The sequence below is a fragment of the Leopardus geoffroyi genome, chromosome A2 (assembly GCF_018350155.1).
Source record: "Leopardus geoffroyi isolate Oge1 chromosome A2, O.geoffroyi_Oge1_pat1.0, whole genome shotgun sequence".
Classification (NCBI taxonomy): Eukaryota; Metazoa; Chordata; class Mammalia; order Carnivora; family Felidae; genus Leopardus; species Leopardus geoffroyi.
Genome location: NC_059331.1, coordinates 16,518,121 through 16,533,304, shown reverse-complemented (window position 1 = coordinate 16,533,304; position 15,184 = coordinate 16,518,121). Strand labels below are relative to the sequence as shown.

The window sequence follows — 15,184 nt, the reverse complement described above, 5'->3', positions numbered from 1 at the left end:
CACATGTACTCACTCTCTCTCAAAATAAACATTTAAAAAACATTTGAAGAGCAAAAAAGGAATCCTGAGACCTAAAAGTTTAAGAACTGCTGGTCTGTGGTTTACAATATGAATATTTATCTCCTTATAGTCTCACGCCAAATACCATTGTATCTATAATTGTAAGAACCTACTTATATTTTGCCCCCTCCTGTCCATTGTACTGTTACCATACATTCTTTTTATCCTGTCATATGCTATGAACCCCAGAATATATTGTTAGGTTTTTGCTTTCAACAGTTCATTACATGTTAAATTTTTTAAACTTGGGAGCAAAGTCTTATATTTACCCTCATGGTTACCAGTTCTGGCAAATTTCTCTCATGGAGATTTGAGCTCTTTCTGGAATCATTTTCCTTTAGACTGAAGAGTTTCCTTTAATATTTCTAGTATTTCAGGTCTAATGGTCATGAATTCTCTCAGTTTTTGTTTGTCTGAAAAGTGTTCTTGTCTTTCCTTTTTTTTTTTTTCTTTTTAACAGACTTTATTTTTTAGAGCAGTTTTAGGTTCACGTCAAAATTGGGTGGGAAGTGCACAGAGTTTCTCTATAACCCTGTCGCCACACATGCACAGCTTCACCCACTATCAATAGCCTGCCAGAGCAGTCCATTTATTACAGTCAGTGAACCTACAATGACCTATCATTACCACCCAAAGTCTATAGTTTGCATTAGGATTCTTGGTGTTGTACACTCTGTGGGTTTGAGAAATGCATAGTGGTATGTATCCACCATTATAGTATCATACAGGATAGTTTTACTGCCCTAAAAATCCTCTGTCCTCCCCCTGTTCATCCTACCCTCCTTGTCCACGTCCCTTATCACTATCCCTGACAACCAGTGATCTTTTTACTGTGTGTGTAGTTTGGCTTTTTACAGAATGTCATATAGCTGGGCTCATGTAGTGTGTTGCCTTTTCAGATTGGCTTCATTTAGTTAGCATTATATATTTAAGGTTCCTTCAGATCTTTTCGTGGCTTGCTAGCTCACTTCTTTGTAGCACTAAATATTTCATTGTCTGGATTAACCACAGTTCATGTATACATTAGCTACTGAAAGACATCTTGGTTGCTTCCAAGTTTGTGCAAGTTTTTTGTGGGCATAAATTTTCTCCTCATTTGGGTAAATATCCAGAATCATGATTGTTGGATCATAAGAGTATGTTCAATTTTGTGAGAAGCTGCCAGACTCCTTCTTACCTTTATTTTTGAAGGATATTTTCACTGGATATAGAATTCTAAGTTGATATTTTATTTTCCCTTTCAACACTTAAAAGATGTTATTCCATTTTTTCCTTATTTACAGTTTTTCTTTTATTTTTTTTAATGTTTATTCTCAAAAGACAGAGACAGTGTGAGGTGGGGGGGGAGGGTCAGAGAGAGAGAGAGAGGGAGACACAGAATCTGATGCAGGCTCCAGGCTCTGAGATGACAGCACAGAGCCTGATGCAGGGCTCGAACTCACAAACTGCGAGGTCATGACCTGAGCTGAAGTCGGACACCCAACCAACTGAGCCACCCAGGTGCCCCTATTTACAGTTGTTTCTAATAAGAAGGATGTACTTCTCTTTGTTCCCCCAAATATGATATTTCTTTCCTCCTTTCTGTCTGCATGGAGAAAAATCTTAATCTTCTCATTAAAATTGGTTTGTTTTTTTTTTGTTTTTTGTTTTTTTAATTTTTTTTTTTAATGTTTATTTTGGGGACAGAGAGAGACAGAGCATGAATGGGGGAGGGGCAGAGAGAGAGGGAGACACAGAATCGGAAGCAGGCTCCAGGCTCCGAGCCATCAGCCCAGAGCCCGACGCGGGGCCTGAACTCACAGATCGCGAGATCGTGACCTGAGCTGAAGTCGGACTCTTAACCACTGAGCCACCCAGGCGCCCCTCATTAAAATTGGTTTTTAAGAATTTGATTGTGATGTACCTTGGTGTTGTCTTCTTTGTTTAACCTCTCTGGTTTTTTTAGCCATTTGGATCTGTGGATTGATATTTTTCATCAAATATGGAAATAGATTTTTTTATTTCAATTATATTTTTCAGCTCTAAAATTTCAGTTTCGTTATTTTTAATAGTATCAGTTTCTTTGCTCTTTGTTTTCCTTTAGATCCTTGAATGTTCGTAATGTTCAGCTTCACTTTTATTTCTGGGCATGTTTCTAGTGACTGACTTTTCCTGTGATTATCAGATTAAAATGTTCCTGCTTCACGTGCATCGAGTAATTTTCGTTTGAGCACTGGACATTGTGCTTGTTACATCATTGAGTTTCAGAGTTTTATTGTCTACGAAAGACTGATAGGCTTTGTTCTTGGCAGGCGGTTAAAGATCAGTTTGATTCTTCAGAAGTTTGTTGTTAATTTTTGGTAGGTTGGGTCCAGAGTAGTCTTTTCTCTTGGGATGACTGCCACTATCCAAGATGTGGTCTTTCTTGGATCTTCACTGAATGCCTTAGGTTCACACCAAGGTCTCTTCACTCCGACTGGTAGAAGCTCAGATGTTTTCCAGTCTTCTGTGAGCTCTGGCAGTTGTTAGTTTATAGCTCATCTCAGACACTTCGAGCTGCAGTCTTATCTCCTCAGCTCATGAGACCAGCATGCTATGCTATGCTTAGGTTTTCCTCCCTGCTCTGGGGTCTGGTACACAAGGAAGGCCAGGATACTCAGGGCATACCTTCTTTTGTCCCTTGTTTCTGGTATGGTAATCCAGTGCTGCCTAATGTCCAATGCATGGCAACTGTTTTTTCATGTATTTTGCCTAGTGTTTTGGTTGTTTACAGTAAGAGGGATAGTTCATTAACAGTTAACTTGTCATGGCCAAGAAGCACAAGACTGTGGAAGGGCTTAAACAAACAACTTTATTGAGGTAAAACATACCTACCATAAAATTTAGTTGTTTACATTTACAATTCAGTGACTTTTAATAAATTCACCAAGTTGTGGGGTGCCTGGGTGGCTCTAAGCATCCGACTTTGGCTCAGAGCCTGGATCCTGCTTCAGATTCTGTCTCTGTCTCTCTCTGCCCCTCCCCTGCTCACACTCAGTCTTTCTCTCAAGAATAAATAGATGTCAAAAATTAATCAATTTACCAATTATGCAGCCATTACTATAATACGCTTTTAGAACGTTTTTTATCCCCCCCATAAGATTTTTTTATATCCCTTTACAGTTAATCCCCATACCTACCCCCAGCTCAACAACAGATCTGGTTGGTTTGTTTGTTTGTTTGTTTCTTTCTTTCTTTCTTTCTTTCTTTCTTTCTTTCTTTCTTTCTTTCTTTTTTTATACTTATTTTATTTTGGGGGGAGAGTGTAAGCAGGAGAGGGGCAGAGAGAGGGGGACAGAGGATCCAAAGTAGGGTCTGCACCGACAGGCTGACAGCAGCAAGCCTGATGTGGGGCTCGAACTCACAAACCATGAGATCATGACCTGAGCGAGCCGAAGTCAGACGCTCAACCGACTGAGCCACCCAGGTGCCCTGTATCTGTTTCTTTCTTGATAGATTTGCCTTTTCTGGACATTTCATATAAGTGGAATTATATAATGCATGGTCTTTGTGACTGGCTTCTTACATAGTGTAAGGTTTTTAAAGTTCATCCTTGTTATAGCATATATCAGAATTTCATTTTTATGGCTGAACACTATTCCCTTGTATAGATGGACCACATTTTGTTTAGCCACTCACCACTTGATGGATGTTTGGGTTGTTCCTGACCTTTGGCCGTTAGGAACAATGCTGTGTGGATATCTGTGTATCTCATTGCATGTGCATTTTCGGCTCTCTTGGGTAGGCACTTAACAGTGGAATTGCTGGGTCATATGTCTGATTTATGTTGAACTTTTAAGAAATTGTCAAATTGTTTTCTAAAGTAGCTATATCATTGTACATTTCCACCTCAGCAGTATGTGAAGGTTCAGTAGGAGAGTTTTTATAGAAACAAGTACCCAAAGAAAAACCCCATAACTGTTATGTGCTTCCAGCAAAATCTCGTTGGATATTCACCCTGTATCTTAGCTTCTTAGCCTTTTATCTCTGATTTGTCAGCTTTACCTTTTCTAGTATTTCTATGAGAAAATGTAAACAAAAGTCATCTATTCTGTTATTAACCCTTTGATCTGGATATAACAGATGACAGAACAAATGAGTTTTGATCTTCCACCCAAACTTGTCCTGAAAGACCAAAGGCTTGAGGTGTCAGTCTTTGTACCCCTTTCCAGACCATAGTTTCTGACATTAAGATGTACTCTGACTTGGATAGCTAGGGACTTACTTGGATCCAACCTTCCTAACCAGTTTACAACTGCATTCATCTGGCTAGTATCTCAAAACACAGAGGAAGGAAGCCTTTAGAGTGTTTTTATTTCTCTGGCCAACTATTTTTTTTTCATCTTTAGGGCTTTTGTATAGATTTTAATTCCCTTGGAGTTACAGATTGTACTATTGTGAATTTTCATTAATTTACATGTTTTGTGTGAGGTATTAGGGATAGAAAAAGAAATAAAACTGAATACTAGTCTTCAGGAAGTTCATTCTAAAGAAGTAGCCACATACATAAACCAAGAACACAGTGGGATAATTGCTATATTAGAAGTATGTACAGGAGCGCCTGGCTGGCTCAGTCAGTAGAACATGCGACTCTTGGTCTCAGGGTCGTGAGTTCTATCCCCATGCTGGGCATGGAGCCTGCTTAAAATAAAACAATAAAAAATAAAAAGTATGTACAAAATGCTATGGGAGCACAGTGATTAATGGTTTGAGAAGATGCATCGGTGAAATGTCACAAAACATGACTTTACCTTATAGCCAGTGTGGGCAGGATGGAGCATTCTAGGTAGAGAAAGCAGTTTTTGCAAACACATAAGGTGAGGACAAGACCGTATATATAGGGAACAATATATTTGGGTATGGTGAGTTTGGTGCATATGGGGTAGTGAACAAGACAAAAATATGGAAAAGTCCTATTTAAGTTCTCTTAAGATCTTTGTGTGCTACTGATGTGATTATTATAAGTATGATAGGTACTTGGGAGCCAGTGAATGCTTTTAAAGCAGGGGAATCAGATAGTCTCATGTTTCCCTTGAGCGAAACAGGCTCATTTGAAAAGTTGAGATTGGTAGCAGGGAGATCAGATTGGAGAGTATTAAGAATAGTTTAGGCAAAGTGAGGGACTAAAAGTGGAGATGTTGGGGATTCACGCAAAGACATTTGAGAGGCATTGTGGTCAAGGCTTTGCAAACAAGTGGGTATGGAAGAGGCAAGGATGGCCCACCATCCTCATTTATTGCTTGGTGGCATAAGACCCCGTTAATTCAGTCTAGGAGATGAAGGAAAGATCAGGAAGAGGTTTGGAAATAAGTTCATTGTGGATTTGAGCTCCTTACAAGATTCAGGGTAGGAATGGTGGCCGGTAGGCAGTTGTATCTAGGTTTGAGACATCAGTAAATTAGTGTTTTTTTGAAACCTTATGATATCTACACGGGGGAGGTGTGTAATGGGCAGAGAATTATTTGAAGAGTGCTATGTGGTGCTGGATGGGTGGTTTTGAAAGCTTTTGATGCTGAGAGTAAGCGTCTGTGAGAGCCCTCCTTCTCTGTTTTCCTCCAGTGTTGTTCCTTCCTCTTGGTCATCTTGTGCTCTCTTCCATCATCCCTCATTTGGTGAGTGTGAAGTCTAGCTTTCCCTTTGAGGCCTGAGACATGAATCATTGCTGACTGTTTGCATGACTGAGAGACAGCAGTTTTTACTACTGGCTTCTGGCTTTTAGTTAACACTCAGACACAGTGTAGTAGATGTCCTGAGTGTAACTATGTTATGTTAAAAGAGTGGCTGTAGAGTGTTTGTTGGATTGATGGAATTGGAAGAGGATGGGATCAGGGGCCATGAGTCTTTCCTCAGTTGATGGTCCTATCTTTGGCTTTGGGGCAGTTTGCAAAAGGATGCCACATGAAATCACTTCCTAGCAATAGAGAGAAATCACATTTGAGAGAGGACTGTCAGAAACCAGAGCCCAGATCTCTGCAGAGCAGATAGTTAAGTTGCCCAATAAGTACAGCCTGGTTGCTAGCTGGGGGACCAGAGAGAAGCCTCCAGGGCTGCGCTGCACTCAGGGCCAGATGGAAAGAGTAGGGGGCCTTCTGGTTCGCAGAGATGTCTTTAGGACCTTCGTTCCAGCTTTCTCAGTTCCACTTTTCTGAGGGAAATAGATGCAGCCTATGTGTAATCTAGTCAGACTTTTGAAACACTGTTTCTAGAAACTGCCTTAAAGATCTTTTTGTTCCTGTCCAATCCTCCCTTCCCTAACGAGTACTTTTTTTTTTTTTTCTTGACAGAATGAAGTGTGGCGCCTTATCTAGAGCCAAACATTGAAATAAATAATTTTGCTCTTTTTGCTACCAAAGGTGGTGGCGGCTCCAAAACAGAATATACTGAGCTTTTATTATTTTCAGTTGACATATACAGGGTCACACACTGCAGGATTTGGGTTGAATCATGTGCAGTGTTTCTGATAAGCTCAACTTCTTCTGGATTCATGCTGCCCTGAAAGATAAAGTTCCTCCTTGACTAATGTCTTACATTTCATGTTCCAAGGGGTAGTATTTAAATTAAATTCAGGAAGAGAGAAGCATTAGGTGGGTATATCCTGCTCTCTCTCTGGCAGGACTCATTTCAGCCAACCCCACACTCCTAAGTTCCAAGGCGTGTGGGCTTTGTGACATGGTCATCTCTGTCAGTATAATAAAGATTGGAGTTTGCATTTGTCGTGTTACACAGCCAGTATGTGATTATCAGAGCCATCCAAAAAACTTGAAGTCATTCCCTTCTAAGCCAAAAGGACTTGAAGCCTCACCTTAGGTAATGTGAAGGTACTTGGGCCTTCCTTGTCATATTCATGTCTGATCATATTCCAGCCAGATTCCCTGGAATCCAGACATGTCCCAGATGAAGGCCGACAGCAGGGTGAGCTGCTCAAGGCAGGAAGCTCTGGCTGTCTACCGAGCCCTCTGACTGCATCTCATTGTGTGTTCTCATCTGGCCACTCTTCATGTAGATTCCCACCACAGTTCTCCATTGGCTGATTCCCCATATGAGGCAGCAGATGGAAAAGGCTGATTATTGCTGAGGCCCTGGGAAAACATTGCTTTTGCACCCATCAGAGTGCCTTCCCCTCTCTGATGGGTTCCTGGGATCTCAGCAAGACCACTTGCATTAGGTAGATGTTCTCTACCCCATGAAATAGCTTGTTATATGTTTGGGACCGTTGGTACAAGCTAATGGTCTTTTCTGGTGCTAAAGGATTTTTATTTGGCAATAGGCATTTGAGAAGGTTACTAACACTTGTTTTAAAAGTTTATGTATTGTAGAGATGCTAATATTTTAAATGGGACTTGTTTGGAGTAAAGGAGGTTTTTCATGTCAGTGTCCATCAGGTGCTGTCCTTGGCTCTGACTCTGGCTCCAGGTATTGCTTGGCATTGGGCTGAAGTAAGCATTAACCAGTTTCTGAAATCATTTCACATGCCATTTGCAGACCACAGACCAAGAGGCATACATGAATTTCAGTACTCCCTAGAGTACTTCATTTTGGTGTATGATTTCTGTGATGTAAAGTTAGGTACCCTTCATTTGAACATTTCCTTTCTCAGTCCCAGTTGCTCAGCACTCAAAAGGACCACGAAATCTCCTAGACAGAGCTCAGTGGACTGTGCTCTGTAACTGTTTTTAAAGCCCTACCAACCTCACCAAGTCAGAGATTCAATTAGAAAGCTGTTAAATATATGCTAGATTTATTTAGCTTTTGAACACATACCGCATTCAGAGGGAAGCAGAACATTTCTGTTTGCACAGTACCCTCACTGAGAGCCTGGCCTCTTCTCTAGGATCAGGAGCCTTGAGATGGTTGTCATCTCCAGGGGCTCTCTGTAGCCGTTGGTATTGCCACTCATTTCCGAGAGCTACAAGAGAACAGCTGAGGGTGTGTTGGAAGTTTCCTTGGCACAGTCAGGCAATTCTTGATCCCTTGCTACCTGAGGTCTTATTGTGAAGCACAGCCACAGTCCCTACTACTGGAAAAAATAACCACAAAATCCCAAAGCAAAACATTTGAAAATAGAGTTACAGTGTGCTGTTTGGTCTTGTTTCCTGAAAACAGGTTGAATCTGTAATATTCTTTCTGCCCTGCCTTCTCCCTCCTGCTCCCACAGCCTCAGAAAGTGGAAAAATGGAAAATATGTAAAGCTTTTATAACAAATCAGAGAAAGCAGATTTGTAGCAGCCCAAAGCCAAGGGAGTTTCACCTTTCTCTGGAGCCGGTCCAGAGCAAAGTGAGCTGAACAGCTCCTTCATCACCAGCGCCTTCATACTGTTTATGGAAGCGGAGGAATCCAAACTGGGGGGTGGTTTGGGAGTAGAAAAATTCTCTGCTCTAAGCAGCTGGCAAAAACATGAAGTACCCGTCATAGCAACTGTGGCTATGTCCATCTGAAATCTTTCAAAGGGGAATGCTCCTAGATCTTTTCCGTGGAAAAGCACATTTAATAGCGAGGGGCTTGATGCTTGGTGGTGGGCAAAGGTATGGGGAGATGGCCTTGCATGGCAGGTGCTCCAAATGCCACAGCTGCTGGCCCCTTACCTCCTGGCGGTGCCCAGTTAGGGGGAACTTGGCAGCCTTGACTCCAGCACAGCTGGAAGAGGGAGTATTTTTAGGTTTGTCGTCATCTTACCAGCTTCGGATGGAGTATCTTCTGTGTCTTAGCATCCTCTCATCTGTTCACTGACTTGGATGACCCTGGTCTCCTTCCCCCCCAGTACTACAATATGTCTTTGGGCTTTCCATTCCCGAGCTGGAGATCCCAACCTCCAGGGAGCCTCCCCTGCATGCTGAGACTGTTTTCCTGCAGTCTGGCTTGTTCTGCCTTTGGAGGAGAGGTGACGAGTATCCATGGAGAGTGGAAAGGCCTGGATGAGGGCAGTGGTGTGGTCTGACCTTCCAGTTGTGTGGTGAAAGGTCTTCAGAGCATTTTCTTTTGTCCTGGAATCACAGAATGTCAGAGCCAGGAGAGGTGGGGCTCACCGAGTCCCAGCCTCACTTGACAGTGTGGGTACTGAAGCACAGAACAGGGACCCTAGTGGTCCGTTGTCACACAGCACATTTCTCCTCAGGGAAGGGGACTCTGAAACAACTGGAAATGTATAGCTACATCAAGGATGTAACTTTGACTTTGGGCAAAGAACTTGGTTTACAGGAAGGAGACCAGAGCCAGATGCCAGGATTGAAACATGCGGTGAGACTGGGGTGACAGCAGCCGAGCTGACTCCAAGCCATGCCCACTTAGGCTCCTGAATGGGGTCAGGTGTTCCAGCTGGGGAAAGAAAGGAGGGCTCTGGAACAGCAGGGCATCACTGACATGACGTCTCATGCCACCACTGTTGTGTTTTCTTTTGCATTTCTAGACGTCAAAAAAGCCTAAGACAGCAGAAGCAGACACCTCCAGTGAGCTGGCTAAGAAAAGCAAAGAAGTATTCAGAAAAGAGGTAAGGTTTAGTGGGTGTGGGCACTAAGCTCTGTAGGCCTAAGCTTAAGCCCTTTCCTTTCTTGTCCTAATGCCTTTGGGTGTTCCCTTGCTTCTGTGACTGTATAGTTGTCACGTGACGAGGGCACGTTGGAATGGTCCTTTACAGGTAGGTATTAAGCACTTTCATATCCATTGTCATTTCATCCCTGTAACAGCTCTTGAGGTAGGCAAGACAGGAATTGTCATTCTTCTTACGCAGGTGGTGGACCTCTTAAGGTTCAGACAAGGCAAGTTCTAGACAGAAAACCTGAATTCAGGCCCTCTGGCTCAAAGTCCAGTCCTGTTTCTACGACTTCGCATTTGGTGGCTGCCTTATCCTCACAGGATTGGGAGAAAGCAGCTCCTCTTCATGCTACTGGAAGTGTGTGTTTCCCGCTGTCAGCCCACGAGCCTGGTCTGCCTCGGGCATCTAGGTTCTAAACTCCAGTTTTGATTCACTGACTGTTGGAGGAAACAGACCTGTAAATAAGTAATGGCGGCTGTGTGAGGAGTGTGCCAGCACAGGGCTAGAGGTCCCTGTTCAGGGTGTCATGAAGGGCTCTTGTGTAGCAGGTAGGAATGGACCGGGTGGATCAGGAGGGATAGAACTTCAGGCTGTAGAATGTACAGGAGTAAAAGAAAGCCTCGTCCCTCCCAAGGGATTGTAAGTAGTCTGGGGGTTTTGCACAGGGTATGTGAGGGGTGTTGGAAGATGAGACTGAACAGTCTCGTGCTTCTTCATACAGGGTCTGTGTGTCTGGGAGTCACAGGGCCCCACTGCCGACTTGAAGCTGGGAAGAAGGAATTCCCTGGCTATACTTGGGGAAGTGGATTGAAGCGAGAGAGTATGGAGGCCAGAATGCCGTAGAAAAACGTTGAATAAAAGCCCTTTCCAGGGATAAAACTTAGTTTCTCGCTGTCCCTGAGTGAAATTATTGGTGTTTTGGCCCAGCCCACCAGCAGCTTTGTTTAGTGCCTGCCTCGTGATATAGCCTTATTCTTTGAACATCTGAAGCTTCCCTGAGTTTCAGGGATGGGTAGACCCTGTCCAGGGTGCCTCCTGACCAAATGGCTGTCATTGACCTCTTTGCTTCCTCTGTACCCTGGGATCTTAGCACCACAGATACTTTTGGAGGTCCTGTGCCAGGGTCTCTTTTGAGAGCCACTGGGTAGGACAGACGCTACAGCTCGGGAGGACACTGGAGTTGTGTGTTGAAGAGGGTCCTACCCTGGGTCCTCTCCCAGCAGCTGTCACACCACACGCACTTCCATGTGCTTCACGTTGTGTTGTAGGAATCAGATGAAGTGTGACGCTGGGGCGCCTGACTGACTCAGAGCTTGTGACCCTTAATCTCAGGGTCCTGAGTTCAAGCCCCACATTGGGCGTGGAGCCTAGTTAAAAAAAAAAAAAATTAAAAGAAGTTCACACAGAATCTAAGTGACCTTCTATAACAAAATGCCTGTGTTTCTGGGGTTGCTGAGCCTCCTGCTGGTAGCACTTGCACACTCTCTCTGCTATGCCTCCAGGGCTCAGAGAACTCAGTTCCACTCTGTGCCAAGCACCTGAGATTTATTAGCTGAAACCTGGGGCTACCATGAGATGCAGCAGAGGAGTCCTGCCCTGGCTCTCCCCCTCCTGCTCAAAGTCAGGCTTGCTCCCTCTACCCCAGGAAGCACTTTCCTTCCCGGGCCCAACCCAGGGTCATCTTCTCTTTTGCCACCTCCCCCCACCCCTCCCCGGCAGAGTAGCATCCTTCTGTCTAAACCAGCCAGCCTGAGTGGTGAGAAGGGAAGGATTGGCTGTCTGATTATTTCCCCAGCACAGGCCCTTGCCCTCTCTGGACTTTTGAGCAGTGTGTGCATTTTCTCCTGCCTGCAGATGTCCCAGTTCATCGTCCAGTGCCTGAACCCTTACCGGAAACCTGACTGCAAAGTGGGAAGAATCACCACAACTGAAGACTTCAAACACCTAGCTCGCAAGGTATCCCCTCTCCCCTCTGCTTGTGGTCTGGCAGTGTTCTGGGAAAACCGTGTACCTTTCACCACAGAAAGTGGGTTTTCTTTGCCAGAAGCCTGGGCTGGGGACCCAGGAAGAGAGAGGGAAGGTCTGGGAAGAGAGGGCACCCTACTTGAGGATAGGGTTGGTGTTTTCTAACAGACTTACAGAGCTGAGCTTCCCCTTTCTGCTGACCCCAGCACCAGCCTGCCCCAGCCTGTCTCTTGATTCAACCTCAGTCTTGGTGAGAAGGGCCCTGAGGCACCAGGCTGGTCCTCCCCCGCTAAAATCATTTCCACTGTGGTCTCTCTTCCTGTGTCCTGGACAGCTGACTCACGGCGTTATGAATAAGGAGCTGAAGTACTGTAAGAACCCTGAGGACCTGGAGTGCAATGAGAATGTGAAACACAAAACCAAGGAGTATATTAAGAAGTACATGCAGAAGTTTGGGGCTGTTTACAAACCCAAAGAGGACACTGAATTAGAGTGACTGGTGGGGCCAGGGTGGGAGGACAGGCGAGCAGGTAGGACAGACTCGGAGAAATCCTGCGGGCCCGCCGCCCCACCCCTCTGTCAGGGCTATGCTACCGGTGACGTGTCGCCCTGGGGAATTCAGACCCACAGGTTTTCAACTGAAAACCAGGAAAACGAGCTCCATCTACAACAAGTGATCCCTGATCACTAGCCGTTGGGGTGTGGCTGGAGGCCCATCAGAGGCAAGGGCTTAGGGAAGGACCCTGCTAAGATCCTGGCCAGGCCTAGCCCCACTCCCAAACCTGGGTCTCCTCCTTGGCGGTGCTGTCAGCGCACAGACCCATGCGCGTCCCCACCCACGACCCCTCACCCTGACGATCTGTATTATATTTTAATGTATATGTGAATATATTGAAAATAATTTGTTTTTTCCTGGTTTTGTTTGTTTTTCGTTTTGCTTTTAGCCTCTACGTGCTAGATCACAGGAAGACTTTGTAAGGACAGTTTAAGTTCTCCTGCAAGGTTTAATTTGTTATCATGTAAATATTCCAAAGCAGGCTGCCTTGTGGTTTTGGCCAGCCTTGTGCTATGTTGATAAGATTGATTTACTGCTTAAAATCACTTTACTTTATCCAATTTTTACTGAACTTTTTATGTAAAAAATAAAATCAATTAAAGAACTTGACACGTGTGTTCCCTAAAAGCTAGTCAAGCATGTTTCTATATGGTGGTGTCACTGGAGAAAGGAGCGACGGTTGCCATAGGTGTGTGAAGTCCAAAGTTAATCCTTGAACTTGGAGTTCATCACCAGCTTTGTCCCCAACAGGTCTCACTGTGACTGACACTTTTGGCCCTGGGATCTTGTGCCTGTATACAGGGTAGAATCAGCTTTAACATGTATTCCAGAGCAAGGAGGTGGGCCTCTGGGCTTCTTTACTTCAGTTTTAAATAAGTCAGTCTGGAGAAGGGCATGAGAATTCCCCTTTATACTTCCTGGCTGAGGAGGGGCATTGGCCCTTTTCCCTCCAGAACTTGAGTTCTCCAAGCTCACTGGGACGCTCTTTTGATGTTTGGGTTCCCTGACCTCCCCCACCATGCATCCTGACACTGGGTTTGGACACTACGGGGTACAGTGCACGGGTTGTGAGAGCGGGCAGCTCCTGGAGGATGCAGGGCTCAGTGGCAAACCCCCTCCCGCCACCCTTTGATGCACCAGTTGTCAGCGTTGTGAGGAGAGCCGAAGGCTTCAGGCCATCTGGGGCTATCTTTACAAAGAGACTGGTCCCATCTCTTCCTCACCAGGGCTCTTTTGCTTCCTGCAGCAACGCCCTTGGGGAAGGGGCTGTTGCCTGCTAAGTCTCGGTTGGGCCAAGTGGATCGGTGTGGATTGGTGTGCACTCGCCTGCTGCGGGTTACGCGGGTTATGCTGGGCATTTTTCGTGCTCAGGTCGTGCCCATTCGATCCTTACGACCCTGAGGACGGGAGTTGGTGCTGTTTGGATGAGGAAAATTCGGTTCCTCAGATCCTCATTGTTAGTGAAGGCGAAAAACCCCCATTTAAAGTCCTAATCATTAGACCCACTATTTAACAATATAGACAAAGTATTTTCCCATGCTACTGCAGCCTTCAAAACTGTTTAAAGCACATATTATATCGAATGGATGGACTCTGATTCAACCCTCTTAACATCTGAGAGTTATTCAGAATGTTTCAGTTAACATGCACATTAAAAGGGAGCGTTTCTCTCTTGGGTGGGCTCGTGGTGCAGGGGAGCGGCTCTGTCTTCTGCTGCTGCTCGCATGCAACCAAGTCAAATTCATGGTTTGACCCGAGGCTCCAGGTTTCAGATTTTCTAAGGAAATTTAGGTGGCCTCCCATTAAAGGGTGGTGACCAGGGAGCTGTAGAGTTTCAGACAGGACACCTTTGAAGAGGAATTCTGTTATCTTAGCTCCCTATTTAGTGTTACCAAAATCTTTCCCCTTCCACACACCTCTTGACACTTCAGACTCCAATCCCCTCGGTTGTGAGAAGGGGCACCAGCTAATGCAGAAGCTGTTCGGTGCCCCTCGGCACAGCTTCCACATTCATCGCCAGTCCAATCCTTGAGAGCCCTGTGGGTGGGCGACTTCCTGCCCAAGTAGCTGCGAGGTCGAGTGCACTGGTCTCACTTTAGCGGACTAGATGCTGGGCCTTTCCTGCTTTCCCTCCTGGGTTATTGCCCAGGGGTCGTTTTAGGCTGGAGGTGGCTATAAACCTCCCTTCCTTATTTTAAGCAGCCAGCCCCAGTCACCTCTGTCAGCCAGAGGACAGGATCTCCCCAAGGCCTCCCTAGGCCACCACGGAATCCCACGACTCCTGAATTCGGGTGGCTGTGTTGGTTACGTGCCCTGAGCCTCATGGATGTCAGGATGGTGGCCCCTACTCCTTCCTGAGCAGGGCCCATCCGTCGTAGGAAACCCTCCTAAAGGCCAGTACCAGCCTGCCCACTCCTCCTTTCAGGGTGGGAGGGGATGCATGGGGTGCAGGCGGTTTGGCTGCAGCTGCCCTGCTCTCAACTGCCCCTCAGGTGGGCGGGATGACCTGCTTGCCCTTGGCTTGTGTGGAAATCACGGAAGCAGCCGTGGAAGCATGTTTGGAACTCCCTCCGGAGCCTGGAGCATGGGTCTTACAAGGAGACCTTTCTTCCTTTTTCTCAACTAGCAGTGACCTGAGGCCCTCGGTAGCTGGCTTCCCAGGGCCAGTCTGCCTCCAGTCTCCTCTTGATGCCGGTCACAGCAGAAGTCACAAAAATGGTCTCAAACCCCAGGCCCCTCAGTGCCAGTTTGAGAGTCTAGGGGCGGTGGGGGGGGGGGGGGACTACCAAATGTGCCATTCTATGTATTGTTCTCCAGCTAAGAAATTAAAGTTCAGAAAGGTAAAAATCGCTCCCTGACACACACAGCCAGCGAATGGCAAGGTGCAGATGTGAACTCCAGCCTGTGCCTCCAGAGTGCTCACATCTTCTACAGGAGCACGCTGCCTGCCACCTCACGTGCTCCTCCCACCTCCCGCGGACCCTCTTCTCTTTCTGGGCCTCTGCCTCCTAGCAACCCAACCGTCTCTCATGCCCAAGGAGTCAGAGGCGGCATA

The 15,184-nt window shown here is 45.7% G+C and overlaps 1 protein-coding gene across 1 annotated transcript in view; it reads left to right on the top strand.

Annotated features, from left to right (window-relative positions):
• Positions 1-12,738, top strand: part of SETD2 (SET domain containing 2, histone lysine methyltransferase) — a 126,412-nt gene extending 113,674 nt beyond the window's left edge. Inside the window, exons 19-21 of the mRNA XM_045492690.1 lie at positions 9,483-9,563; positions 11,463-11,564; positions 11,908-12,738. Coding sequence (XP_045348646.1) covers positions 9,483-9,563; positions 11,463-11,564; positions 11,908-12,069 — 345 coding nt within the window. The 3' untranslated portion in view covers positions 12,070-12,738. The remainder of the gene's footprint in view (positions 1-9,482; positions 9,564-11,462; positions 11,565-11,907) is intronic.
• Positions 12,739-15,184: the final 2,446 nt, after the last annotated feature.